General features: G+C 43.2%; 1 protein-coding gene across 9 annotated transcripts in view; it reads right to left on the reverse strand.

Moving 5' to 3' along the window:
• Nucleotides 1-1,307: 1,307 nt before the first annotated feature.
• Nucleotides 1,308-27,108, reverse strand: part of CLASP1 (cytoplasmic linker associated protein 1) — a 173,025-nt gene continuing 147,224 nt past the window's right edge. For 8 of the 9 annotated variants that reach the window (XM_050899691.1, XM_050899689.1, XM_050899685.1 and 5 more), the window contains 7 exons: nucleotides 23,271-23,421; nucleotides 21,948-22,194; nucleotides 20,992-21,182; nucleotides 19,177-19,305; nucleotides 8,036-8,242; nucleotides 4,838-4,954; nucleotides 1,308-3,040 (listed from right to left, as the gene is read on the reverse strand). In XM_050899691.1, the coding sequence (XP_050755648.1) occupies nucleotides 2,954-3,040; nucleotides 4,838-4,954; nucleotides 8,036-8,242; nucleotides 19,177-19,305; nucleotides 20,992-21,182; nucleotides 21,948-22,194; nucleotides 23,271-23,421 (1,129 nt within the window). In that variant the 3' untranslated portion in view covers nucleotides 1,308-2,953. Of the gene's footprint in view, nucleotides 3,041-4,837; nucleotides 4,955-8,035; nucleotides 8,243-19,176; nucleotides 19,306-20,991; nucleotides 21,186-21,947; nucleotides 22,195-23,270; nucleotides 23,422-27,108 lie in introns of all 9 variants that reach the window. The other variant, XM_050899684.1, reaches the window with a different exon arrangement.

A 27,108-nucleotide genomic window follows, 5' to 3' on the forward strand; every position in this document is an offset into this window, starting at 1 on the left:
ACATACTTCTAGAGTACTCAAAGGATGAACAGTCCTCAACTGACTCACGTAACAAAATCAAGTAGCACGTTAATGAGCATCTGTTGACAAACAGAACCAAATTTGATTCAGAAAGTAAGGCCTGGTTCTACCATTTGCAGCCCCAAGTGTGCCAATAGCATCAGAAAACACAGGCTCGTCGCTGGAGTCGCAGCACGTTGCAGGCATCTTTTCAAGGGCGAGCTGTTAACTCCTACTGTAGTGTCAGCGCACGTGCCAGGGTCAGTTCAGGGACGTTACAGTGCGTTCACTCTCAGTGCATACTAACAGGATTTTATAAAATATATAAAATCATTTGAGAAGGAATTCAATTCCTGGAGATTTGCTACAGTGTGCCATTCAAAAACAAACAAACAAACAGCAAACGGTGATGGACCAAGCTCCATCACAGCTGGGAGGGACTAATTGCCATCTGGTCAGCTATGCTGACCTTCTGAACCCCAGAACTGGAACAAAAGATGCTGAACTGAGATGGGGAGAGAGAGAGAGGCATAAATACTAAGCAGTTAGAGTACAAATTAAAAAAAAAAAAGAAAAGAAACAAAAAAACCCCAACAAAAAAACAAACCCACTACTAAAAATTCAAACAAGACAGCTAACTGCTGCCAACAAGTCGGCTGAATATTTCCTCAAAAGGGAAAATAAATGTGTTAAACTAAAATAATTTGAATCATTCAAAAAAATAAAAAAGAATATTCTAACAAGCATACCGAAAGATGTTGAAAAGAAATGGTCCACGGAAAGGGAGACATCAACCATGGAGCAGCCAATCCTCCCTCTAGTGAGGATGGCTTTTCTGAGCCTGCGGAAAGACCCTGGGGGAATCCCACCCACCAGGATCGCATGGTTTCTCCTGCCATGGCATTACTCATTGGGAAAGATGAGGGAACTAGCCCTGCAGCCAGCAAAAGCCTAGACGCATCCTGATGAGCTCAGGAGCAGGTCACCTCCTCTGCTCTCATGTCAGCAGGGAAAGGGACCGACAAGCTTTGCAGCCCAATCCCGCATAGTTCCCACCAGCCCCAATCCCTCCTGAGCTGGGGATTGGGAGGGGAGCTGGCACCAAGCATCACCTCCCAGCATAGCTCCTTGGGGCCAGGGCTGAGACACACAGCGATGAACTGATGGAAAGGGAGGACAACAGGGCTTTACCCTCCCCACTGCGCTCCCCTGCTGCGGTACTGGAAACTATCATGTTCTCAGTACGCTACCAAGGTGTCCCTTCAGCTCCCCAAAGGGGAAATGGAGGGGCTGAAGAGAGACCGAGGCACTGAGAGCAGCCAGGGAGCACACATCCATCACCACAGCTGCAACTGTAAGCTGCAGGTCCACCATCCTCTTGCATCACTGGCACGGGGGACAAAAACCCAGTTATGATCCATTGCAGGTTTGGGGTGGGCATGCTCGTCAGCCAGGATCCAGCCCAGGGCAAAACACAGCACTAGCATCGTCCTGCTTCCCCTGATTACAGGCAGAGGCAGGGGGAGCTCGCCCTTTGCAAACAGAAGGGTCTCCCTTTGGGAAAGGGTGGTACTGTGGGGTATTTGACTGCTGCTGGTGTGGCTCTGACTTGGTCTGTGTCATCAGGCTGCAAAAGGATTTGCCCCGCTGCACCCTCACCCACAGCACCCTGCTGGCAGCAGTGCCCAGTGAGGGCCCTCTGCACCCCTCCGAAATGCAGGGCACTCAGCAGGGCTGTGCGTGGGGCTGGCCAGGAAGAAGGAGGTTTCTAAAGGCAGCTAACAGCACTGCAGGCTCTTCAGGCACAGGAGGGGAGCTGTGGCAGGCAACCAGCACTGTCCCAGCAGGTGCTTCCACGGGGTCTTTTTGTTCAGACACCCTTTCTGTCCTCTGGGATGACCATTTTGCCCAAAGCACAAAGGAGTTGTGGGGACAAAGCCATTCATCACCCAACACCAGTGGGTCAGGTCAGAGCAGCAGATCAGCCCTTTGACGCTACAGACTTCAAGAAAAATGCAGCTAGCCTCACAAGGCAGCACTGAGATACAGCCCTGCCAGCTCCCACTGCCCCCCCACGGACACACTCAGAGCCTAATCCAACACCCGCCCACCTAACTCCAGTGTCCCATTTGCAGGCATCGGTCCCAGAATTGGGTCTCAGGTTCCCTTTGGCGAGTAACGAGTAACCTGGAGAGTCTTTTGAGCGTATGAAAGAGCCGAATGGGTTGGGAGGGGAGAAATATTTACACAGTCAATGAAAGGAGCAAAAGCCCAGCTGTTTTGCACATCATAGCTCGCTGGAGAGCAGTTACAGAGGAATCAGCCTATTGGAGGTCTGTCAGAAGAACTATGTACAAAAACTCAGATGTTTAAAAAGAACTTACTTTTTCATTACTCACTTGATATCTCTCAGTATTAAAGCATCCGAGGCTGGAATCACAGCCACATCTGCAAAGATCTCCCCACAGAGAGCCCTGCACATTAGGCAAGCTGCAACAGGGAATACAAAACAGGACCACAAGACTTGTAAGAAGAGAACCTAGCCAGAACGGCTGCAGGGAGAGAGCAGGTAACTAGCACACAGAAATCAAAACTGGGTATGAACTAAACCAACAAGATTTGTTTGACCTTTATACGTGTCCAGGTTCTCAGACTCAGTTTTGGAACGCTAACCTAAACATATTTCTGAGATTTCAGCAGGCTATACAAATATGTTTAAGTATGGCTTTCTGTTGTTCACTTTTAATGAAGACTGCAACACAGACCTTGCTTCCTTTACATTCAATACCAGTAAGATTCTACATAAAAGCTTTTAAGGGACTAAAATACTGATTGCAATAAATATCTGCATGGCCTCCTTGAGCTGATGGAGCGTGCCAGTGAAGAGTAGCAGAAAGGTCTCAGAGGCACCGTTGATTGCTTCTAAGTCTACACATATGTCCACATATCTCCATTAACTGTGCGTTGAAACATCTGAAGAGGAACTGCTGTTGCTGTTGGTGGTCTGGGCCCTCTTTATGTACAAGTTTAGTAGCTTCATCTGAAAGAAACAAACAAACATTAGGAGAAGATGCCAGGAAAAACAGGCAGACAAAAGTCGACTGCAAATCTTAAAACTCGCGTTCTGCGGCAAACTGTTTTGAGTGAGCTCACACTGGGCTCTCTGGAGGAAAAGCAGAAGCAAAGCTGAGCATATTTCAGAACAGACAGAGGCAGGAGGGTATGCCTAGTCCCACTGAAGTTACAGACAGATTTAATGGCATTTAGAAAAACCTCTTGCATTTCACTTCAGCAGCCATTAGTTCACAGACCTCAATCCTGCAGCCTGCTCTGGGCAAGCAGGATTCCCACGGAGTTCAGTGGGGCTGCAGGCACAGTGGCGATCTTAGAGCCACAGTCCCTCCTAGGAAACACCCTGAACTCTCCATGCTTTATAAAATGTTCATATTCAATGACATTTGAGTATCTTCACTAACTTGGTACATCTAGTGAAAATGCAGCTGTTATGACTATATACTTCCTTTGCATGGGTTTGTTTTGTTTCTGCCTTACCACCTTAGCTCCAGATTCTGCAATGACTCATACACACGTTTAACTTTAAACACGCAGGCAGTCTGCGTAAGCCCAGAAGAATTACTCACATGTTTATAGTTAGTTATGTGGTGGAGTAAGTCCGTGGCACCTAGGATACTGGGATAATAAAGTCTCTACAATATTTTATAGGGGGATTTCCTAACTGTCCAAATATAATTAGGTAAACCTCAGCACCCATAGCTGTCTCTTTCCAGAGTGATTTGGACGCACAAGTAATTTGTTTAAGGACAAGGCAACTCAATTCAGAAATAAAATCCAAGTGTCCTCAGTCGCAGGGTGTTTTGGTCTATACCACACTTCCCACGCACAAAAGAAATTATTGCTTCAAAATAACAGAATGAAGCCCTCTGAACTAAGTAGCTATTCACATGCAGAGATCTATTTCAGAAAAAAATGCAGAATTCATCTTAAAATTGCAGAGAAATCTTGGGTATGATGACTTTAAACAGGAGAAGAAATCTTGTGACGGCTTCCTGAGCAGCTCCGAAAAGTAATCAAACACCACTCACTCCAACACAAAATGCCAGCTCTTGTCTGAAGGACAGAGCTGAATTAGGACTTTGAATTAGGACTTGGTTTCACTTGCAGCATCAGGTGAGAATTTGAGTTTTGCTGCTAACCTGATTCCAGGGCACAAAGTCCTTTGAAGGGTCACTTGAGCTTGCTGGTGTCCCAGGAGGAAAGGGACACATCTGCCATGCTATTAAGAGCGAAGCTTTACCTGCATTTCTACAAGCCCTAATCACAACCTGCTGCTGAGAGGACCTGCCCTCCCACCCATCCCAGCCATGCGTTCCCACCTCTCTTTGCACTAGATTACCTGTGCAGCCGGAGAGTGGACTGAAAGCTAATTAATTTGCATTGCAGATCTAGTTTTCAGCCAGAGCAGCTAGCTGATCCAACTCACTGCGCAGTTACCCCCAGACGCAACGCCGAAGGGGCAAGGTAAACATGGCTGTAGTGGGAAGGACCTGCCCGGTGGCAGCTTGCAGTTACACAGGATCAAATGCGTCATGAAACCGATCCCTGAACCTCATCAAAACTTGCTTAGTGGGATTTCAAATGCTCACACTGCTGAGCCATTGCTGTGCTGTTCTAGTGGTGTTTGGCAGGGTGAGATAGGATTTAACAGAGTACAGGGAACTTGACCCAGAGCTACCGTGAAGCCACTGGTCTTGCTGCTAGTAGTGCAAGCCATTCAGCTGGCTATTATGAAAACACCAGAGACGCATTACACTTGTACCTTGCTTCCCGTGAGTTGTGCGAGATGAGGTTTCAGTTCTTCTCCAATTACTGAATAAATTGCCACTAGGCAAAATACACTAGCTTTACGGACGCTGCTCTCTGTATTATCATAACCCTAGGAAACAAGAAAAAAAGGTCAGAAGTCAAACAGCACTCGCTAACATCCTTCCAGAGCAATATACTAAAGAGCTGATGAACGTTTTGCTAATGTGGCTGACCTAACAGATCAATAGAAAGGCCCTACTTAACATAACAGTTTGCAACTTAAATACTCAAAGAGCAAGAGAATACAATCACCCAGTACATCCTATTTGTTCCTTGTATTATTAGTTATTATGGTCATAAGTTATTAATATCTTGTTATTTATAGCATTAAGCAACAACACACAGTTTCCCAACATGAGCTTAGGACTCTATCAAATATGCCCACTCCTGTGTCCAGTTCAGATGACCGTATGTTATCCTGGATGGTCAGGACTTCTTGGTGGGGAGCCCTCATGCTCCCAGCTTGCCTTCAGAAAAGTCTCTCCTGACCCAAATCTAACCCAAAGGAAACGAATTCTGCTCCTGAGAGCAAAGTTACAGATGGAGATGAATTTTGCAGCAAAATGGCCTGACGGTTATATCACTCAGGACATGAAAACCAGAATCCTGTCTTGTGAACAGATATTCTACCCAAATATCTCTTTGGACAGAATAGCTCTATCCAGGTATTAGAAACTGCAAAAATCAGAGTCATTGTGGATGTTTTCCAACTCTTTAAAAGCACTGGGCTTAAACACTGTGTATAACAGTGCTACACACATGTGCTAGTCTGTTAGATGAACTGCTTCTGTAACCTGGAGCTTTTACCTATCAGGTAGGAAATACCACAGAAAAGAACATGTTGAAAGACCCCTGGAGGTGTGCTGGATCTCTGGCAGCTTCAGGAGAGCTCAAGCTAGCCACCAGGTCACTCAGCAGCTGGTGACATCAGTCCCACACTCGGGCAGTGACTCATCACTAAGCAGCCATCCCATGAGAAATGCAGACATCACTCCAGCCTGCAGGACCCCGGCTCCTCCGGATGCAGGGTGACCTCTGCTGGGAAAGCCAGGAGGAGGGATGCAAGCACAGCTGGGGCTGTTCTAGCTGCAGGGCCAAAATACAGCCTGAAATGACAGTTTGCAATCCCAAAGAGCACTGAACTAGAAAAGCAGGAGACCTAGGCGAGCTCAGAGAAACACCAAGCTATTGAGGACCGAGGTGGAAAAAAGGCTGAGCCCAGGCCCACAGCAGAGGAACACCCACGGAGACACAATCCACTGCTGGGAGGACAGCTGGGACACAGGGCGCTCTCTGCGGGTCCCAACCCAAAGGCTCCTGAACTCATCAGATGCCTCTGCTCGACCTCAAGTTTCCTTACGGGCCTAGCATTTTGCTTATGTGTGCATCCTGAATTGCCCCCGTGGGGGCAGGCAGATCTGTGTGGTGTTGAGGCCTGAGGGGGCTGTGTCCCGGCGGGTGCTGGGTTGGTAGAGCCTGCCCCGTATGTGCCAGCAGGACTGTCACCCCACCTCTCCATCTGCCAGCATGCTTGCAAGACAGCAGCTGCTTCTTCTCCCAGCATTTAATAACACAGCCCAATGGTTAGAGCATTCACTCAGGAGACAATACGGGCTCAAAGCTCTCTTCGACCTGAGGGTACCGGGATGCAGCGCATGGGAGAGTACCTCACAGCCCAGCTCTATCCCCTCGGCTCTGAGGGAGCCAGGGTTCCGCATCAGGACCAGGGCAAGCACCATGAATTTCCCCAACCAAGCCCTGTTCTTGCACGGAGATCCTCATCTGCTCACGGGGATCCCGCTCTGGGCTGCTGTGCTACACACTTGTGCTCACGCCGCTGCTGTCTGACGCTCCTCGCCTCTTCACCACTTTGCCGATACCCTCAGCACAGTAAACAAGCACACAGGTGACTCCCTCCACACACAGTCCTTCAGCCAGAAGGATCCCAAAATACTTCCCAAACATGAGGAGTAGATTTCTTCAATCACTATGAGTTTCTAAGGTGAGGAAATATCACTGGCAGCTTCAAGATGAAAAATGGCAAACTGGGCTCCAAAACAAGATCCGTTTTAAGACACGGAAGCAATTTAATAAAACAAATATAACTGCGTTTTTAAAGGCATGCTGCTCCCAAACTTTTCCGGTGCATTGAAGCTCCACTGTTCAGATTGTTGTCTCCAACAATTATGGCTAAAAACTTTTTACAACAAAAGTTTAGATCAATACAGAATTGCCTGATTCCCAGAAGCTGAGATTTAGAAAAAGCATTGCAAGAGCTGACACTACAGAGTTGGGACAAATGCTAGGATGCACAAGGGGAATTTCTGGTTTTGCTCTTGTCCTTTCAACTTTTTATGCTCACAATGAGGAGGCTTCTTTATCCCAGTTCTCCACTGAAGTCTTACCCGCCCAAACATGTCTCCCCTTTCACATTGACTGATGTGTTCCTGTTGCAATCCCTCCCCAGTAAACACACACACATTCTCTCTCCTCCCTCGCTGCTACCTCCCCTTAGTTCCTTCTTGCTTGCAGCCTCATCCCAGCCACTGGCACTGCCAGCTGCTTGTGCAGGGGAACAGAAGACAACACGGCTACAGCCAGCGCTGAAAGCTAAATTCACAATGTAAGATCGAGTCTTAGCACTGGCAAAAACACAGCTCCCCACCCAGCCTGAGAGGGTTATGAAACAGGCTGAATGAAGTCAGCAAGTAGTTTGGTCCTGATTTCGGACAGGAAAGAGGAAAGGACTAGCCTGCCTGCTGGGATTCCAATTCAAGTGTAAAGTACAATCAAAGCACAGAACAGCTCAGCAGAACTAAAGACGACTACAAAATGTATTGCTTGGGATGTACTGAGACAGCATAAGATGTGGCTAACTCCTACTCTCAAATTTATTACGTGGCTGTTACCAGCTTATTTAGGAGTCAGGCCAATGTGTCTAATTGTGGAACATAGACATAAGAATCTGAGTTTTCTTTTCCTTAAGATTAAAAACATCAAAAGCTCCAATATAAAAACTTAGAGGGATTAAAACTTTAATTTACCAAAATCTGGCCCCAGAGGGTCCATCGTTCTCTCTTAGGTCACAGACCTCACAAATTACTCAGTGGTGGTTTGTGCTCAGAAGCATTTGTGACATGGGATTCTGTACCTGTAACAACCCAGGAATAATATCGGGAAGGAGCTGATGCAACGATTCCTTGGAAATCCTCTCGATGACTTTCGTCTGCATTTTGATGGCAGCTAAGTTAATTGGATAATCTGCAGTCTGAATGATGGGGCAAAGCACCTTGATGCATTGCTCGGGGTGGATGGAACTCGCCAGGGTGGAAGCAGCTTCTTCAGCAGCTCTGACGACCTGGAATGAAAGCAGAGCAAAACCTTATGTTAATGAGGTCACATGTCACAGCCAAAACCACCGCTGTGGACTAGGAATGTCTGCCAGGAAATGCTTGGGGATGTTCATTAGGAGGCTCTATCGAGAGGCAATTGGCTCCAAGAATTCACATCCTTCACCTCCAGTGACATCTTTGTTCCAGCCAGTGGTAAGAAGTCCATCCTGCCTAACGTAACTGTGTCAAAGTTGTGGCTAGTTTGAAAGAGTCATCTGTCACCCAAGATAGACAGGTACCCCCATCCTAGGAGAAGCGAGAGGACGACATTTCTCCAGCCACTGTCAAAGAACCTAAACCCACCAGCTTAGACTTAATACAAAATTTATCTCCTTAAACATTATAATCATAGAATACCAGCTTGGAAGGGACCTCAAAGGGTCCAATATTTCTTGGCAAAAGCACGATCTAGACAAGATGGCCCAGTACCCTGTCCAGCTGAATCTTAAAAGTGTCCAGTGTTGGGGAAAATGAATGACACCATTGCACCTTTTAGTATGCATCTCACCTGCCGAGTGCTTGGGTGCCCAAGCTGAGACACCCATGCCTACAGATGTGCCCTGCCGTTTCCCAGCTAAACTATGCTGTAATCAAACCCAGGCTACAGACACCAATAGGCTTTAGGGTGTCCCTGACCAGGCAGCTGTGCTCTCAGCACATCTAACCTATTAAGGCAGCACTGGAATCACTATAAAACATGGGAGGAAGAACAAGTGGAAATAGCAGTAGCACGCACCTTTTGCAATTAGCCCACACTGTAAAGCAGTCACGCAAAACAAGGGAGATCCCAAATTCAATTCCAATCTTACCCCGAGGGAAGGCAAATTCACAACTTTCATGCTCTTCCAGGCAGGACAGCTAGCTGAAAGAGGAAAGACCCGATTCTGGTCTCTCCTCCCATGAGAGTTTATTCATTTTACATTCTGCAGTAATTGGATAAAAAAACCAGGATGGGAATACAGGTTTTCTTTTTTCAAGTGTCTGTGCTAATTGCCAGGCAACAAAATGAAGCTTCCCCTTGGTTGCACTCTTCCTGGTCACAAATCACACACTCTTTGCTCCCCATGTTCTTGTTCCAGTACAAAAGATGGGGGATGCCTTTGCTCATCTTACCTCACTCCCCTCTTCTCAGGGCTTACTTTTAAGGGAGGGTAAATTCTGAGTCGACAGAGATGCCCCAGTGGGCAGACTTAAATACAACACCTCAACTCTAAGAAGAAAAAAGCATTCATAAATCCTCATGCTTATGATCTTCCAGCTAGCCCCAGGCAGTCCCTAACTCTGAGGCCAGGAGCATTAATACAGCCTTTCAAGGCACCCCCTCTTTCCTGATTGTGTGGGAAGTTCAGATGCCTAGCACCAGTTCTCTAACTCATCCTAAGCTGAACTACCTGGGGTTGTCTGAAGTTGATACTTTGAAACCAACACTAGGAAATCTGTCCCAGGCAATCCGCAAAAAAGCAAATAAATCAAACCACAGGTCTCCCATCACTTAGACCAAAGCCATAGCTGCTGGATTCCCCTCATTCCCCTCTTCCACACTGTCACGGTATCAAACCCTGAGATTTCTATTTGACTAAGGCAACCCATGGACAGATGTAGCACTATCAAAGCCTCACCAGGTGAGTTTTCATTATTTTTAAGTAACTACCGTGGATAATGCATGAATCGGGAGTATCTGGAAGTTTATCTCCATCCTTACTAGGATGTCTCCCTGCCCAGACTACAAAACATTTTCCAGAAAGGTTTAATTGGTTTTTAAGACAGCAGCAATGAATAGTGACCAGAAGAGATCATCTCCATCTACAAGGCTTCACCCACAGTCTAAGCATCACGGCCACACGGCTATCATTAATCTTCCACTCATGCTGACATCTACCTCCCTGAAACAGGAATGGCCACAACATACTTTTACACCCAGGAACTAACAAAACTCATCCACTTGGCTTTTGGCATCCTCTAAAGTAAACCCAACAGTGAATGTGATCTCAGATACTTCACATAGTACAAATATTGCATGCAGGCAAGGTACAGGCAGGATGGTGAAGCAGACCTGAGACCTTGACTGCTTCTGTGTCAGTGCCCTATTTACAGAAGAAAAGCTGTCAAACTGCTCCCTCTAATTCAGCATTTAATTATAATATTAAAACATATTCCAAAAAGAATGGCAATCCACAATGTGGTCAATATTAAAAAAATTTCATCGTGAAAGATTTGTGAATGAGTAACCACGCAGAACAGAATTCTTGTTTTCCCACTTCCAGCAAGTTTTCCCTCTTCCAGCTATTTCTTTGCTAATTCCTCTTCAATTTCACATGTGAGAAGCATGAAAGCTAATATTTTTCCACATAAGCTAGTACTAGCTTAAAAGCAAGCGCTATGTGATTTTGTTGGGAAAGGAGAGAAACACCCGAGTACTTAAGGGAAACCTAATGCCATGCTTTGGTACCACGGAGTTGAATTGCTGGAGTGGATGAAGTCAGGAGCTCCCAGGAGGTCTCCTTTAAAGGAATTCCCTTCTTGGCACTGCAGTTTTTGACGTCTGCTTTCCCAGTGCTGAAACACTGCTACCATCAAGCTTTCCACAAACAATGCAGTGGACTTACAGAGAGCCCAGATATCTTGTAATCAATTTAACAACATTCACAAGCAAGTCACTAGCTAAAAAACCCCAACTATAACTATTTGGACACAGACCGCTTGGGATTTTGCTTTGCAACAACTCCAAATACTGTTAGTAAATGTTTTCAGACACCCTCAGAAAGAAAAGCTGGCACATGTACCACAACTCACTAAAAAAATTACTTTTTTTTTTTTTTAAACCTTAAATCCTCTTGGTATCCTACTTGATAAGAAAGCAACAATATTTTAGTATGCACCTATGGACAGACTCTGATCTCAAATACACTACTGTAAACTCCAAACAGTACAGGAGTAAGTAAAAATTTCAATGAGTAATTCTGTCTGGGTTTCAGCTCCACATCCTGTTTGCATGCAGTTTACCATGCACATTAAGTTGCAGGTATGAGGCAAGTGCATGAGACAAAACCTTTTTTTAAAAGCTTATTAACCAATTCCGAGCACAAGGGGCTAAAATACAGCTGTAATTTTTCACAAAACAAGCAAGGGTCAAATAGCAACAAAGGTCATACATATTTTGCACATCATAAGGTCAGCTAGAAAAGTTGTAAAGGTGTAGGATTTATTTATGCCCCTGCGAGTCCTCCTTTCAGCAAAGCTGCCCATTTCTAGCAAGGATCTGGCCGCATTTACACAGCAGTTGGGTATTTCATATCACTTCTGCCTGAAGTGCCTTCCCTCTGAATACAGGAGGACATATTACACGTGTCCAGTAGGCTTCCTGCTGATATTAGCTTGTAAATGTGACAACACCAGGGAGACTTCCAAGTCTTCTGAGAGTACATCTGGCAGACAGCGTCTGCATCTAAGCCACACTTCAGCAAATGCCTTAAGTGTATGTTTAACTTCAATAACATGCTGAAGTCTCACTGACATCAACGGGATTCAAGCATGTGCTTACATGCTTGCTCGAATCAGAGCCTCTGCAGGTAGCCAGGCTCCTGGCTCCCTTGGAAAGGACCAGCAGGGGACAGGGTGTAGGAAGGGGTAGGGCAATACCAGCTGAGAGTGAGCCAAAAGGACAAGCTCATCCCTGCCGGCACAGAAAGCCAAATGCCACCATTCTGCAACGCAAGTATCAGCTCTGTCCAAAAGGTCTTTCCTTCTGGCTTTGGCAGACTAAAACACTCAGCTACCCAGACCAACTCCACATCCCACGAGGGAAAGCACATCTCTGAATACCTGCACAGTGCACTCAAAGTCCCGCTCACCTGGTAGCGTCAGAGAAATCAGCAGCATTCCCACACAGAGAGAAGTGCATTATCAAAAGATACAAACTGCCAGGTCATTTGGCAACAAGAACATGCAGTTATAGCAGAGTTCAGCAAAGACATTTTGCCATGAGGCACAACACTTGTGTCTTGCAAATTATACATACCATACAATATCAAAAAATCAAACATCTTTTTTAATCAGGGCTTTAACCTGACCAGAGTGAAACAACCTTAAAAGGAGTGGGAGTAATGAGTAAACAGCATCAAGCAACAGGTCCTTCTCCCGTCTTTGGAGGCAAGATCAACAGATATGCACCACGAAGTGACAGGAATGGCTCATACTAACAGCAGACATCACAAGAAGTAGTGGCTATGAAATGCATCCTTTAAATTTGAGAAAAAAGAAAGGGTGCTGTTCCCTACATGCTCAGACTGGGTAGCCCATTGTCACAAGAGGATTAAAAATTAGACATGTTTACTGAAAAAAACCAAAGGCCAAAATACACAGAGAGGCCGGCAGAACCATTAACATGGGAAGGCTAATGGTAAGCTTCAGACCACTGGAAGGAGGGAGGATATCCTCAGGGAAGCATCATTGTATGCTTGCTTCTTGCTAGTCACTGTCAGGTAGGGTATCAAGTGAAGCAAACTTTTTGTCTGACCTAATACAATTATTCTCAGTGATCTCAGAAATATGAAAGAAAACTAGCAAAGCTGTCAAATGATGATGGCAGTTGGAAGCAGCAAATTCTAAAGGGTGGCTATGAACCAAGATGTGCAAGACTAGAGAGAGCCTGCAGTGTTTTAAAAACACAGACACTAAGCTGTGTGTAAGGTATGTCACAAACATGATTTTGCCTCCCAGTAAAAGCTTAGAGCAAACCATGGCTTGAACTGGATAGTTCGATATCATTCAACACCGGGCAGGTAGCCTAGGAATGCAGATCTAAAAGATAGCACTGTGCCTTAAAGAAGCAGGTTTTTCTCCTTTCCAAATGCTTACCTTATGCTGTTCACGCTAGACACTAGATTCAGTCTGACTTCTGCTGGCATAACATAAGCTGTGTTTGCTGGTGGGTTCTTTGAAAGACATCTGCGGTGCATTAAGACCTTTCCAGTGAGTCTCCCAAAAGAGAGAAATGGTTATACTTCCACCCAGTTTGCTTTAGGGAAGGAACCATACTCACATGCACGAAGCCAGAGCGGTGTAGCACACAGATAGGCTGTTCAGCTCTAACAATGTCTTCCTTAATGCTATAAAGGAGTAAGCTTTAAAGTAACAGGTTAGGTAGCCCCAGGAATATGCACATGAAATGCTTTCTGATTTCAATGGGAGGGGATATGCTGACGTGCAGTATTAGGAACAGTGTGACCAAGACAGCCACCTGTCACAGATCCCTGTCTTTTAATAGAAAAGCACATTGGCATCATCGACATTCTACAAAATTTGCTGGACAAACTTTAGATGGCAATTCCCACTGGTTTACCTGGTTCCCAATGCACTGGAGCCATGGGATCCTGTTAGCTTAAGTCAGCCAGAACCAAGACTCCAATCTCTTCCACTTAATTTCTTCTGCTCAGGTATTACTCTCAGTGCATTACAGATGTTGCTTGCTGCCTGATGGCTACAGCAAGCAACTTGTCTGTGGTAATCTCCTCTTGGTCAACATGCAGCAGCAGCTTTCTAAAGGGTTTTGATGGTTTCGTTTCTGCTTTGAAGTGACACAAACTACTGGCAAATAAGGAAAGAAAAATATATGTCCTGACTCACCTAAGGCAGAACATGCCAGGTTCATAGGCTACATAGGGCATCAGTGTAACACGCTGGGATCTCAGCAGAGCAGCACCTATGCACCTAGATGGGAGCTGTATGTAGGACTGTAAACTGGAATACCTTGCCACGATTGCTAGTTACACTGTCTCTGCAGAAAGTCATAGAAGATGAGGCAGTGTAGGTAAAAACGCACTGAAAACTCAGAGGCTTTGTACGCTATTGTGAAACACGCGGAGCGCCAGAGAAGTTTATTAAGCAGTAAGAACAAGGTTTTGCTTTTGGGCTTACAAGGCACGCGGCTATGTTTTTGAGCCAATTTTTGCCATCTAGAGGTAGCTACTTAAAGCCTGCATAATCTAAGCTGGAGGGGATGGAGGCTTACCAATACCTAAGCCAGGCAAACTCCCATTGCTGAGAGCTTTACAGTCTGATCTAGACAAGAGCAAACAATTAAGAACTTGGTTTCAAAGCAGGAAGTGGACTCAGCAATGGGGAGTGCTAAGTAGATGAAAAAACAATGTGATTTTTATAAGGTATTCAGAGGAGATGAAGTAGATTAGACTGCTTCTCCTGTGCACTAAATATTTGAAACGTGTTGGGAATTAGAAAGAGCACATAAACATATACTATGAAACATCAATAACTGCCAAGCTGCAGCGCTTGGCAGCTTCCAGCATGGACTATATATCAATTAACCTTAAAGACTGTGATCACTTAGTGCTTGTCTTCTTTAGTAAGCTACATTTTGCAAAAACCTATATAGATCATACCATCATCAGAGGACAGTTGCAAATCATCTTATAAATGTCAGAGGCCAGTTTTTAGAATGCACCTCAGCAAGATAGTAACAATTATCTACAGTTAATGGATAGCTGTGATTTCTTCTTTTTCACCCTCTTTTAGAGGGTTACAACAAAGAACTTTACATCCCAATTATGCTTATGGACCTTTTGGATAATAAAAGATCAAAATGAGATATCTAGGAAAATACGCATCAGCTAGGTATACAGGCTTAGTTGCAGAGAAAAACAGTGGCAGAGGCAGCAGCAGAGAATTAGCTATCCCATGATTTTCACTTTGTAACCGTTTCTCAAGCTAATGAACTATTTCTGTTTTAATATACTCAATAATAAGAACTTATATTCATTTTGCTGGTATGAATCTGAAGCAATGTCATATCAATGGTATTGGGTCAGCAGGCAGCATCTCTCCTTAGTTATGGGTGAGTAACTACACTGGAACAAATGAGTTAATATTAACTAATTGGCAACAGAAAGATGGTTCTCTTCCAAATAACTCCAAACAAAGAGTGATAAAAATCAACAAGATTTAATATCGTCCACAACTTCAATTACGTTCTAATGCTCCAAAAGTAAGTGAAAGGCATTTACATGTCAACCCCCATAAATATTTACAGTTATGACTGAAGCAGGCTTGACTCTTCACATCACCCCATTAAATCAACAGCATTGAATAGACTGTTATACTACAAATAGTATAAAAACAGGCTGAAGTTAAAAAATGCAAACTAAACATGTATCCCAACCCAGAGTCTTCTAGTCTGTAGCCTAGGGTTACATTAATTTTGAACCCCTATTGAGGTCTGTGCTTTGCCAATCTCCTGCATTTGCGCTTACAACAAGGTGCGACTCAGCATCCAACTCCACGTACCAAGTTTTCCTCTCCTGTGTCCCTGGGAAAAGAAGTGGTGCTCTTAGCTGTGCTGCTCCACTGATCCTAGACCTTGCCTTCAGCAACAGAAGGTAGAAGAGTTGTAGCCATGGCAAAGATCCAACTGTCTAAAAACTTCTGCTTGGACTTGGAAAAACAGCCAATTATCCAGGCATCCCTAAATATCTAACTATGCTAACACTGCTTTGATACTTCCAATTATATAACCTGGAATAAAACCACAGACCCTTTTTGTTTCAAACAATCTTTAACTAGATATTGGCACTCAATTGGAGGAGGGGGTGATATTTGCTGGTTCATGAATGTGTTGGTTATAATTTGTTATTTGATCCCTCCTGGCCATGCTGAACAGCAGCAATATTGGAATCTGGGTAGACAAATGAACTTTCTTGATTTCCAGAGAAGTGCCTCTTAGTACGATGACTTCTTGGAGACAGTACCTGCGATTAACAATTCTGTACTGTGCTCCTCTTCAAACTCTCTTTGCTTGGTCACTTTAGATTGATTCTCTGTGGGTCATACATAACAGAAAATGTGAGCAATAACTTGGGGCAATTAGCAGCCCCTGTGCTGAAGAGGAAACTCAGGTAAGAAAGACTGAAACAGATACAGCTTGCTCAAAACAGTCATTTTCTGCTAACTTACGCAGTCTGTTGCACGCCAAAGGATCTCAAACCATAAACCAGGATCCCTCCTGTCTTCTACTACAAAGCAGAAGCAGTCCAGAAACATAACAAACCCTGGAGTGACATCCTATCAGGCACAAGGATTAACACTTTCCTAACCAAATTATATAGGACCTTTCCCTGAAATAGTTTTTACAGTCTAGAGGAAGATTTTATGTAGTCTAACGATGGTACACCACTGCCTTTAATATTGCTCTGATTTAGTGAAAAACAAAACTGTAGAACAGACCGCTCAGATCTTCCCTTTCCTTCTTCAGCTATCCTTTGAAAGTGCCCTTCAATCACAAACTGGTGAATCTTCACTTAATCTCCTGCTCAGTGGGATCAAGTCAAAGGGCAGCTCCTCCACCCCTCCTGGAGAGAGCAGCGCTGCAAAGTCAGCAGTGCGAGCAAGCTGGAGGGCCACCACGGGATGGGAATTTGTGACCTTCTGGCCCAGGGCTATGAGTTTGGCCAACTGAGCCATGCCCAAATGGACTCTCAGTTAATTTTTCACAGACTTAACTGAATCAGCAAGCCCGAGCTACAGGTAAAAACACCTAAAGCATATTCCCAGGTATATCTTTAGCCTGGCTCATGTAGATACCCAAGTGCAAGTTGGGAAACCTTTATTAACTTCATGAATGCTGATATTCTCAAACTACTGACAGACAGATGATGCCTTTCATGGACTGCATCATGGTTCTGAGAGCCCCATTTACACAAGGATCACAGGGATCAGAAAAAACACATACATAGAATGAAAAATCCAGCACCAGTGCCACCACTTGATACAGCTGTGCACACACAACTGTTTAGCAACAGATAGCAAAATAGTAATATACCTGCAACATCCTGCTATGACAGCTGTCACCCAAAGGTCTCATTGCAGCAGTTGCAAATATGATAGTTTTTCATTATGAAGATGCTATGCAAAACCATTGTAAATCAAAGGCATGCTATGTACAGCACAGCAGCTACTTGCTGATAGCAATACAGCTCAATTATTCTTCTATAAAGAAGTGCCAGAACTCACATCTCTTCATTCCCGGCTTGAGCTTTGCTTTCTCTGTAGCAGACTTACTCTTCTCTGCTTTTCCTTAGGAAGCACCTCATGCAAATCCTGAAGAACCTTTCCATACCACAAGCATGACGATCATAGTGTGGGGAGTACAGAGGCATAAAGTGTCATGTTTTCAACATTGTTCTTGATTTCTATAAAACCCACCAGCCCCACGAGGACAATGAATTCTGAGGTGCATTAAAAACAGTGCCAGAGACAATCTGGAAAGGTCCTGCTAGAAATGGCAGTTTTGGAGGACTCAGAAAAAAATACAAAGGGCACTGAGTCAAGGTGAGCTGAGAAGTATGCAACCAGGAAAACTTGCCAATAAAAGGCACTCCTTCAGAACATAATGTTTTGTCTGACTGCTTTATCAGGAAATCAATTTACAACTGCTTCTTATTACTCTGAACTGAAAATGACAGGAGTGCAAAGACTCTAAATCAAGGAGAGGAAGGTAGGCAGAGTACAGCAGTCCTCATTCACTAAAGCATTAAACATTTTCTACTTTTGCATTTTAGCGAAATCCAGCCTGTTAGTTTTTTTTCCCTGAGGGTGTTTTTTGTTTTGTTGTTTTGATTTTTAAATAGTACAGTTTCTGCTACGCACAGCTAACATAACCTTGTGCCAGTTACGCAATGCTCTGGAGCAGTCTGATCTATACAATGATCTTTTTCATGGCCAAAGCTCTCCAGACAGAGATACCTAAAATTGCTAGTTTAGGACAAGCCTGTTGCAGAGAAGAATAAGTGCCTTAGATTTCAAAGCAAGGACTTTGGTAACAAAGCCATTACAGACGTATACAGAAATTCATGTAGCATTTTCCAAGGTTTAGTTCAAACTTGCAACATGCACAAGGTAGATTAAAAGATCCTGCTTGGAAGTCAATCTGCAAAGATTGACTTTAAATGTAATTTGAATTGATCTACTTCAAATGTTTTCATCATGTCCCTTTATTTTTGTTTTACTCCCGAAGAATACTTTCAGTTTTACATACGAGTTCTCTCACAAAAGGAAAATGCAATTCACCCTTCCCTTGGCTTCTTCCTCTGCCCCAGCTTCTTTTCAGCAGCACGGCCTCTTTGTCCATTTTCTTCTGTTACTCACCAGTTCCCAGTTCTCCAGCATGGCCCAATTTCACCATTCAGTTTTCACACACAATTCTGCTTGAACATGGGCTGTGTTCTCCAGTACATTTCCTATCCTTACCCGTACAGATGGAGGGAGCACAGTGCCCCCAGTGTGCTCTGCAAAATTATTAAACACGCAGTTTTCTACTACAGGGTCTCAGCCTCTCCCAGAATGAGCAAGAAAATCCTGGGAAGTTGATAAACAGTGGCCTACAATTCCAGATAGCTCCAAGTCCACTTAAACAGCTCTGTCAGTCTCAACTTTTTTCCTCCCTGCTTCAGCAGGTAAAAATCCTGTCTCTTCGTACTTGGGAGACTTAATATCAATTTGTTCTACTGTCAAGACAGGTCAACATGTTTGGGCAGGGTGGAGGGATTGAGCACGACGTTCTATGGTATGGAATATCCCCTTGGCTAGTTCAGGTCAGCTGTCCTGGCCCTGCTCCCTCCCAGCTTCTTGCACACCTGCTTGCTGGCAGAGCATGGGAAACTGAAAAATCCTTGGCTTAAGATAAGCGCTACTTAGCAACAACTAAAACATCAGTGTGTTATCAACAGTATTCTCACACTAAATCGGAAACACAGCACTGTACCAGTTAGTAAGAAGAAAATTAACTCTATCCCAGCCAAAACCAGGACAGTCTGTTAAGTCTCACAGGTCCTACATTTATTCAGCAGGTCCATATTGCCTTCCCAGTAGCAACACTGAAAGGCTCACTCACCTCCTTGTGGGAATCCTTATGTGCTTCCAGTGTTTTCATGATAGTCAACTCTGCATAGTTCTTAAACCTTGCTGGCTGGTTCCGTAAGATCTCTCTCAGGACTCGCAGCGCCAGGGCTCTTATTGAATGCTGTGTCAAGAGAAATCCACATTAGAAAAAGTCACTTCTCAAAATCGTAGCTTGAAGTAAATTCTTATGGCTCCCTACGCCACCAGAAATCTTATATCGTCCTACCAGCTCCAGTGGAGTGAGCAGTGCAATCAATATAACTAAAATTCATAATTGGTCTCCTTGCTTGCTTTTGCACAAAAATTCACATAAAATGACTGTTGTCACAGACACAAGAAAGAATCAGAATGACTCTACTTTGTTAAATTCTGTACTGTTTTGGCAATGAAGTACAAATTTGTACCCAAAGCAGCATGTCTGCATTACCTGAACCTACAAAGAAGCTCAGATCATATTTGTTTTGCCCCTCCTCTTTTGCTTAGCTTTGCGGATTTCAAACTGGGCTCCATCCATGCAACAAAGCTGTTTCTCATGTACTAATGCAGCAAAATCGACTCTTTTCCTGTAACTCCTATGGAAATTACTTTCAAGAACAGTTAAGTCATTGTAGTCAACACTGACCTGTGTGTTAATACTTTATATCAAAAGATCATTAGGAGAAGGGATTTATAACACCTGCCTCAATTTCATAACTGTTACATTAAGTTTTTGGCCTGTGGCCACTCCAAATAGATTCTATCATTTCAGCAGAGGAATACTTACTTTATACTCTGCCTTTAAAGCATGTCCTTCGCTATTCATCTGCAAAATTCATGCAGTAGCACAATTCACATGTACTTAGATAAAGCCACCATATCTTCTGATACGTGTGACGATGCTATGATTAAACATGTAGGACTAGAGCAGCTCATGCTTATACTATGAAAAAAACCTGAGAAAATGTCAGCCATCTACACTGCTTCAGAATTAAAATTTCCGAGACTGTGCCATACACTTTACAAGGAATATAAGAAATACAATGGATTTTGAATTAGATGAAACAAAAAAAGAACTGTGAGTGCTTTGGTGCTTTGAAGGCTAAATATTGTAACATTCAGATGGAGCATGGCTCTGATGTGAAGGCACAGCAGGGTGCTGAGCCTTTACCACATATCGTGCTGCAAGCTGAACAAATAGCCTCAAGTGGAAAAAGTAGAAGTCTAGCCTGTAGATTACCACTTTGATCAACTATCAAATATAAAGCTGTGATAATAACGCAACTTTTTTTTAATACTTCAAAACAAGATCCCCTATAGAAGCAGTTTGTTCTTGATGACATTTTTGCAAGAGACAGAGACCCATCCCATGAGATCTAATGGCCTGGACCTTTAAAGCACACAGAGGAAAAAAAAAAATTAATCTATTCTAAGGTGCCTTTATTCTCCTTTTTGGGGAATGGGTATAATATAGTTAAGGGCTTGTAACTTCATCCTAACTCAGAAGGGAACAACTTTTGAAATCTTGATAGTTATCTTCTAATCTAGTACAAAAACTTCTTTTCTGATTCTAGTTCAATTTCCTAGTTGTTACTAACACTCTGGAGGGAGGGGGAAAAACTGGGACACTTCAGAGTAGCTTAAAACTCATCACTGAACAAACTGAAAAAGAAAGCAGAGTTGTCAACCTTCGAAAGAAAAAATGAGCAGTGCAGCATCACTGATGAGATGATGTACAAATGCAGCAGGTTTAATTTAAAGTAGTGTGGAGGAACTATCACCCTAGATGAAGCAATGTACAGGAGAGTTAAGACAAAAATCTACATCTCACATCTTTGTCTCCAAGTGTTTCCAGCAGCAAGAGCAGAATCGTTTTGAAATGTTCCTCCCAAACTCCGAGATTATCTTCCCTTGTGATCTTTAGCAGTTCCAGGAGAGCTCCTTTCCGCTCCTCCACCCGCTCATTGTGGTTGGAGAGCTCTTTCAGAAGATCAGCCACCAAATCTGAATGGTCAATGGGTACTTCTAGGACAAATGGCAGCAAATCATTTGGGGAAATAGGGAAAAAGATCAAAGATGCCAAGATTACTAACCCTCTACAGAACAAAGTGCACGTAACAAGGGGCCCCCCAAAAATGCAGCAAATTCCAGGTGGCCTCAGTCAAGCAGGCAAGGGAATCTGACTAGCCCACAATTTCACCCAAGTTCATAACACAGCTCGTGAATCTGCACATGGCTTCTAACGAACCAGGAAGAGATGACGATTGAATTTCATCCAGTTCCAACAATTACTTCTACAAGATGAGAACTGCCGCAGTTTTTCCCAGACACACACACACCCAAAACCAGCGATCACATGTATGACCTTCAGATCAAAGTACAGTGACTCATCAGTGTACTGCAAAAGAATAAAGCTAAGGTGTAGCATCGCTTAAAGTGAAACACTCAGTAACAACAAGCTATTGAGTGAGATGTTTCAGTCATAAAGAGCAGAAGGTCCCCAAAATAGTGTCCCTACAGAGGCATTTAGATGCTTAAGGGACTAGTTTGAGGGGAAACTCTAGGCAAACAAAAATGAAACCTGCAGTATAACATTTTCTCAATAGCCACAGATCAGGTTCTGCTAGTACATGAGAACACAGAGTATTTCATACCAAGCCTCGTCTCAGATGCAAAGTAATACACCACATACGCATGGGCAGGCATGTATCTGAGAGCACTACCCATACACAAATACACCAGAAACAGAGCAAGCTGCCTGCAGTTTTATGATACACTGATACAAACCATCCCGAAGTTGATCCATGTCATCATCAAACACTGCTTCCTTCAGGGCAGTCTTGTCATAAGTGTTAATTGTGTCAGCATAAGGATAGGGGTTATATTCTCGAGCACGTGGCCCTGAAAAGGCGCGGGGAGGCTGGGTGTTAAGTAGGGAGGTTTTATTATCTAGAGCCATCCTTCCACCTTCCACAATGTCACTGCTTCCACGGACATCACTAGTAGGCACAGCGAGGCCACCATCTCGAGACACCTGGGGGATCAAACAGAGAGAAAAGACATGAGACTACTCAAATTCTGTGGAAGCTGTAGCTTTTTTGCAGTTCACCCACCAATGTGACGAGGCATAGAATCGTTTACACGTACATAATACTTGAGTAAAACTTAGATTACCACCTCTTTCCCTTATATAAACTACAACTGTATTAAAAATATCTCACAATCATAGGGCAAAAAGCTATGCCAACATTCTTAAATCTAAGTTAATATTGCTAAAACTGCACAAGCTGGCAAAGATCATAAGCTCTGGAACAGGACCAATTTGCCAAGAAAGGGAAAGGAAGCAAAAGCAACATCCTGCTCATGAAACTTCACAACCCACTGACAGAGGAGACTGGATGATGCTCAGCAAGCTAACATGAAAAGAACAATAGAAGGGTCCCAAAGAAAAATCTTGGGCCAAGAATTTTTAGCTTTGAAGGCTAACAATCTACTAACGTAAACTTGTTTGTCCAGATAGGAAGCAAAACTATCATAGAATCATAGAGTATCTCAAGTTGGAAGGGACCTGCAGGGATCATCGCTTAAGATTCCTGTAAATTTTGAAGTCATGTACTTAATTAAAACAAATGGCATCTCACATGGTAGATAATTCTGTAACCATTCATGCAGCATAAGGTACCATACAAGCTGTGCACTCAGCTCAGTGATTATGGGGCCTTCTTATATATCAAGTAATAAGCCTGTGAGGGAAACCACCCATGCATTTTCAGAACTAACATTTCCCATTACAGACCCGACTATATACACTCCACAAAAAAGCCATCACTGAGCCATGCTGAGCCTGAGGAACACTAGCACTGTTTCCTTCGTACATGAGACTCCCAGTGAGCACATTTCACAGGAGACTATAGTTCAAAGAGAGCGAGGGACTACATTAGTGGGACCCCATAATTCAGGTATAAGAAGTTAGCAACCAATAAGCCGAAGAAAATTCCAAGAATACAGCAGGAATAACTGGATTTTGTACGCTAACAATCCCAAGCCAGGTTTGAACACAATGTTTTAAAATTTCACCTATCTGGGGACATGAATCAATCGAATACTTACAATGTCACAGTCTTTCTTTCCGTCACGTTTGATTGGCTCATTCAGGTCCTCTTGACTACGGAAACTAAATTTTTCAATCGCTTCTGTGACTCCACGAAGAGAGCTGTAGATTTCATCAGAATTTAGGTTCTCCGTGTCATAATCCAGCATACTAAAGACCAAACGTATATGAAATGTTACATATGAAATCGGAATCCGCTTTTGACTGTTAACAAAAAAAATGCCAAGTCGGAGACAGATGATTTGGCGTACCCTTTCTAACAGTGACTTGTAACAAAACATGGATGGAATCAAAGCAGACTTTGGGTCTGAGTCTCCCCTCAAATGGGGCTAAATCTAGGAGAAGCTCCACTGAAATCAGTGGTGTTACGTCACTGTAAAGGAGGGGAAGTCAGGTCCACTGTTTGTTACGTTCCACAGCAGTGAGTGTGCTAGCTTCTGTAAACCAAAAAAAAAAAACCTAACCCCAGCATGGTAATGGTATTATTTAAAAAGGAAAATAAAGAAAATCAATCACTATGAGAACTCAAAGGGTTGTGACAGCTGGTGGAAATGAAATAAATGAAATTTAAGTTTCATAATATATCAAATATATTCGATCAATGGATTCAAATGCGACAGATTTAAATGGAAAGGAAAATGTATCTTGACTTAAACCTTAGTCTAACATGTCCCATTTTCATTTATAGAGTAGTAAAACCAAAACCACTTGCACAATGCCTTAATAAAAGATGCGCTTCAGTATTGAGCCTAAGTTTGGGAATTCTCTCACTTAAATCTGATGCTTTCTTGCAGTCTGTCTGTTCCTCAGAAATTCCTCAGCAGCATAAAGCCACACAAGTTTTGGGATTCCTTGAGGAGTTATCCAAAATTAAGCTCCATGAAAAAATGCCTGGCATGCAAAGGCAGATGATATGAAAAGATGTGGCTAAGAAGAGAAGCTCCTACAAGCTTGGAGAAAATGAAAAGCCATTATTGGCAAGGCTTTGCTCTATCTAGGAGGAGAAGTTGAGTTTGCACGACAATCAGTTTTCCAAGGGAGATTTAATGAAGAGACCCAGTAACTGAGAACAATTTCTCAGGGGGAGTCTCAGATCTTAGTAGAGCCAGAAGCAAATAAACCAAAAGAATTTGAGACATTTACATCAAGTTGTTTGTCAATAAACAAAAAGAAGTGGCTCCCTACAGGGGTGAATTACTATTTCTTAACAGTTTGGGAAGGATGACAGGATGGGCTTGGAGGAGGACAGCTGAACAAAGAGCTGTGTTACTTTTCCACAAAAGAAAGATTCCCTGTGAGGTGGGGGGGGGGGGGGGGGGGGGGGGGGGGGGGGGGGGGGGGGGGGGGGGGGGGGGGGATCAAAAAAGAAAATCCCTTCTGAATCCTGGGTACACAGCTATTATTTTCAATAGAACTAAAAGTAGGATGTTAGATATCTAGAACCACTGTTTTTTTTTCCTGGAAGAAACTCAGGAACTTCAGACATAGGATAAGATTGGTGCTGCCCGATTCCTTCGGGATTAACACACTGAAAATAGCCATAATCCCTGGCTCCCAAGCAACGCGCTTGCACTACACTCACACAAGCATCAGCACCATGTATTCTGGCAAAGAAACCAAAGAACAACTCCCCAACTTTAAACAGCATCTGTCAGGCCAGGAAGAAAGCGAAACCACTTAAAGAACGGACGAAGATCAGGTAACAAAAGCTGTTTATAAACCTACAGAAGTCAAAGTATTTAGGGCTTTTCAGACAGCTGAATGATACTAATGCACTGAGATGGCTTTCCAGACAAAAGTGAAGGCAGTTTTTAGATTCTTCATAAGTGTCAGGCAGGGATAGGAAAACCTTTGTTTCATACGATCTTGAAAATATTAATTTTGAGCTCAAGCATGTTTAATTCATAGATCTTAAGGGGTTCTTCATACAATATTTAAGCGAGCAATGAAACTGCCATTCGAGAAGGTATACATGTGACTGTACCCGTGTACCCACATCAAGAGATGACATGACTTACCAAAGGTTACACAATGAAATCCATGGCAAAAAAAGAGAAATAATCACAGATATACTGACACTAAATCTTCTGCTAAAATCATCGCTTCTTTCCTCAGGGATGAATTTTGCCCTACACTGCTACCAAAGAATAGATCAAAGTACAGACTCTGCAATGCTAAAGGACTAAGGCAATTTCTCAACAAAGAGCCACCGATCTGATGCATTTTTCAAAGCACAAAACCACATTTTAATAAAAATCTAAAGAATCCAGTGATTTCATATGTCAAGAGTAAGCCTGTGTAGGAGATCACATTATGGCTGTATTCTACATGAACGAAAACTCTACATGTGAACACACACGTCTATTGACAGTATGTGCGCTGGAATACTTCACAGACAACACGATGCAGGGAATAAAAAATAAAATGGAACTACACCCACCTTTCAGGAAAAGAAAAAAGGCACAAAAGGAAAAAAAAAAATTATGACCCATGCAGAAAACTAGAGGAAAGTCACAGGATGAATAAGAAGTGAGTAGAGATGAGCAGCGTTTAGGGATGTCACAACATTATTTTCCATCTTCTGCTGCACTAAAACAATGCAGCTCTCTACAAGTTAATCAAGATATAATTTGGCAGTTTTCCAGTCTGACATGAAATACATTTTACTTCCATAAACTATTATTCAGATTCCAATCCAAACTATGTGTAAGTAATCAACAGTTTAGCATCCTCAAGCAGTACACAGTAACCCATTTCCTTGCACTTTCAGGCTCTGGGCTGGAATATATGTCAAATTATTCCAAACCTTGATGTCAGCTAATGAAAGAAGGAAAAAAATTCTCAACTAGTTTAACTCCAAAAATCAACATGGATCTCTTCCACAGATATCTTAGTGTCCTAGAAGAGTCAGAACACTGATTTAAAATTTTAATTCTGCAGGTACTCACAGAGGTATAGACTATGGGATTTTATTTTCTCTCTCAGATGTCACAGATTCCCAGATTTTGAGCCCTCAAAGAACAATTTGTTTGCTTTTCTTTCAATAGTTTTTCATTAAGTCTTTCCTTGAAGCAAGAAATTCCATATATAGTCCTTCCTCAGGTAACAGGTATATTTAAGTAAGGAGAAGAAAGCCTGTTGTCAGGGTATAAACTTAAAAAAATCCAAGGAATTTAACATAGAGGTCTGACAAATTAAATTTGTATTCAGAAGATTTTTTTGATAAAAACCAGTATACAGCTTTAGTCCAGTATACTGATTAAAGATCTGTATGCAGACTGGAACAAAATGTGAGGGCACAGGAGGAGGAAGAGGTGTCAAAATTAGAGATCGATAACTCTAAATCTTGTGGTAAGGACAATTTTAATTTCAATACTACAAATTTCCAAGATGTTCTACAATCACACTGTGCAAGCAGCTGGTAAAATCATATATGCAAGCTTCATCCTCATTGTCCTATGGATATTCACTACCACAGATGTGAAATCACTACGGAGCAGTATCTGCCTGTTTGAAAGTACTCGTGTTCCACTTGCACAGTGTAGCCAAGTTGAAAGACCTTGCCCGTGCTATCATAACGCAACGAGCACCTGCCGAAAGTGCTCAGCAACTGTGTTCTGCGTTGGAAACCAACTGTGAGATATACACCCGTTCAGGAACCTGGCAGGGAGGGAGAGTCTGGAAAAATCCACTTTTTTTTTTTTTGCACTTCCATGGCTGCATCTTCCCCAAGCAGCGAGCAAGCAGCTGTCTGTCACCTCTGCTCTCTGAAAGCTATCATCATTTCTTTTCCTTTTCTGACCAAAGCCTCTGCAAATCATTTCCCACATTTGGACA

This window comes from Gymnogyps californianus, chromosome 7 (genome assembly GCF_018139145.2).
Source record: "Gymnogyps californianus isolate 813 chromosome 7, ASM1813914v2, whole genome shotgun sequence".
Taxonomy (NCBI): Eukaryota; Metazoa; Chordata; class Aves; order Accipitriformes; family Cathartidae; genus Gymnogyps; species Gymnogyps californianus.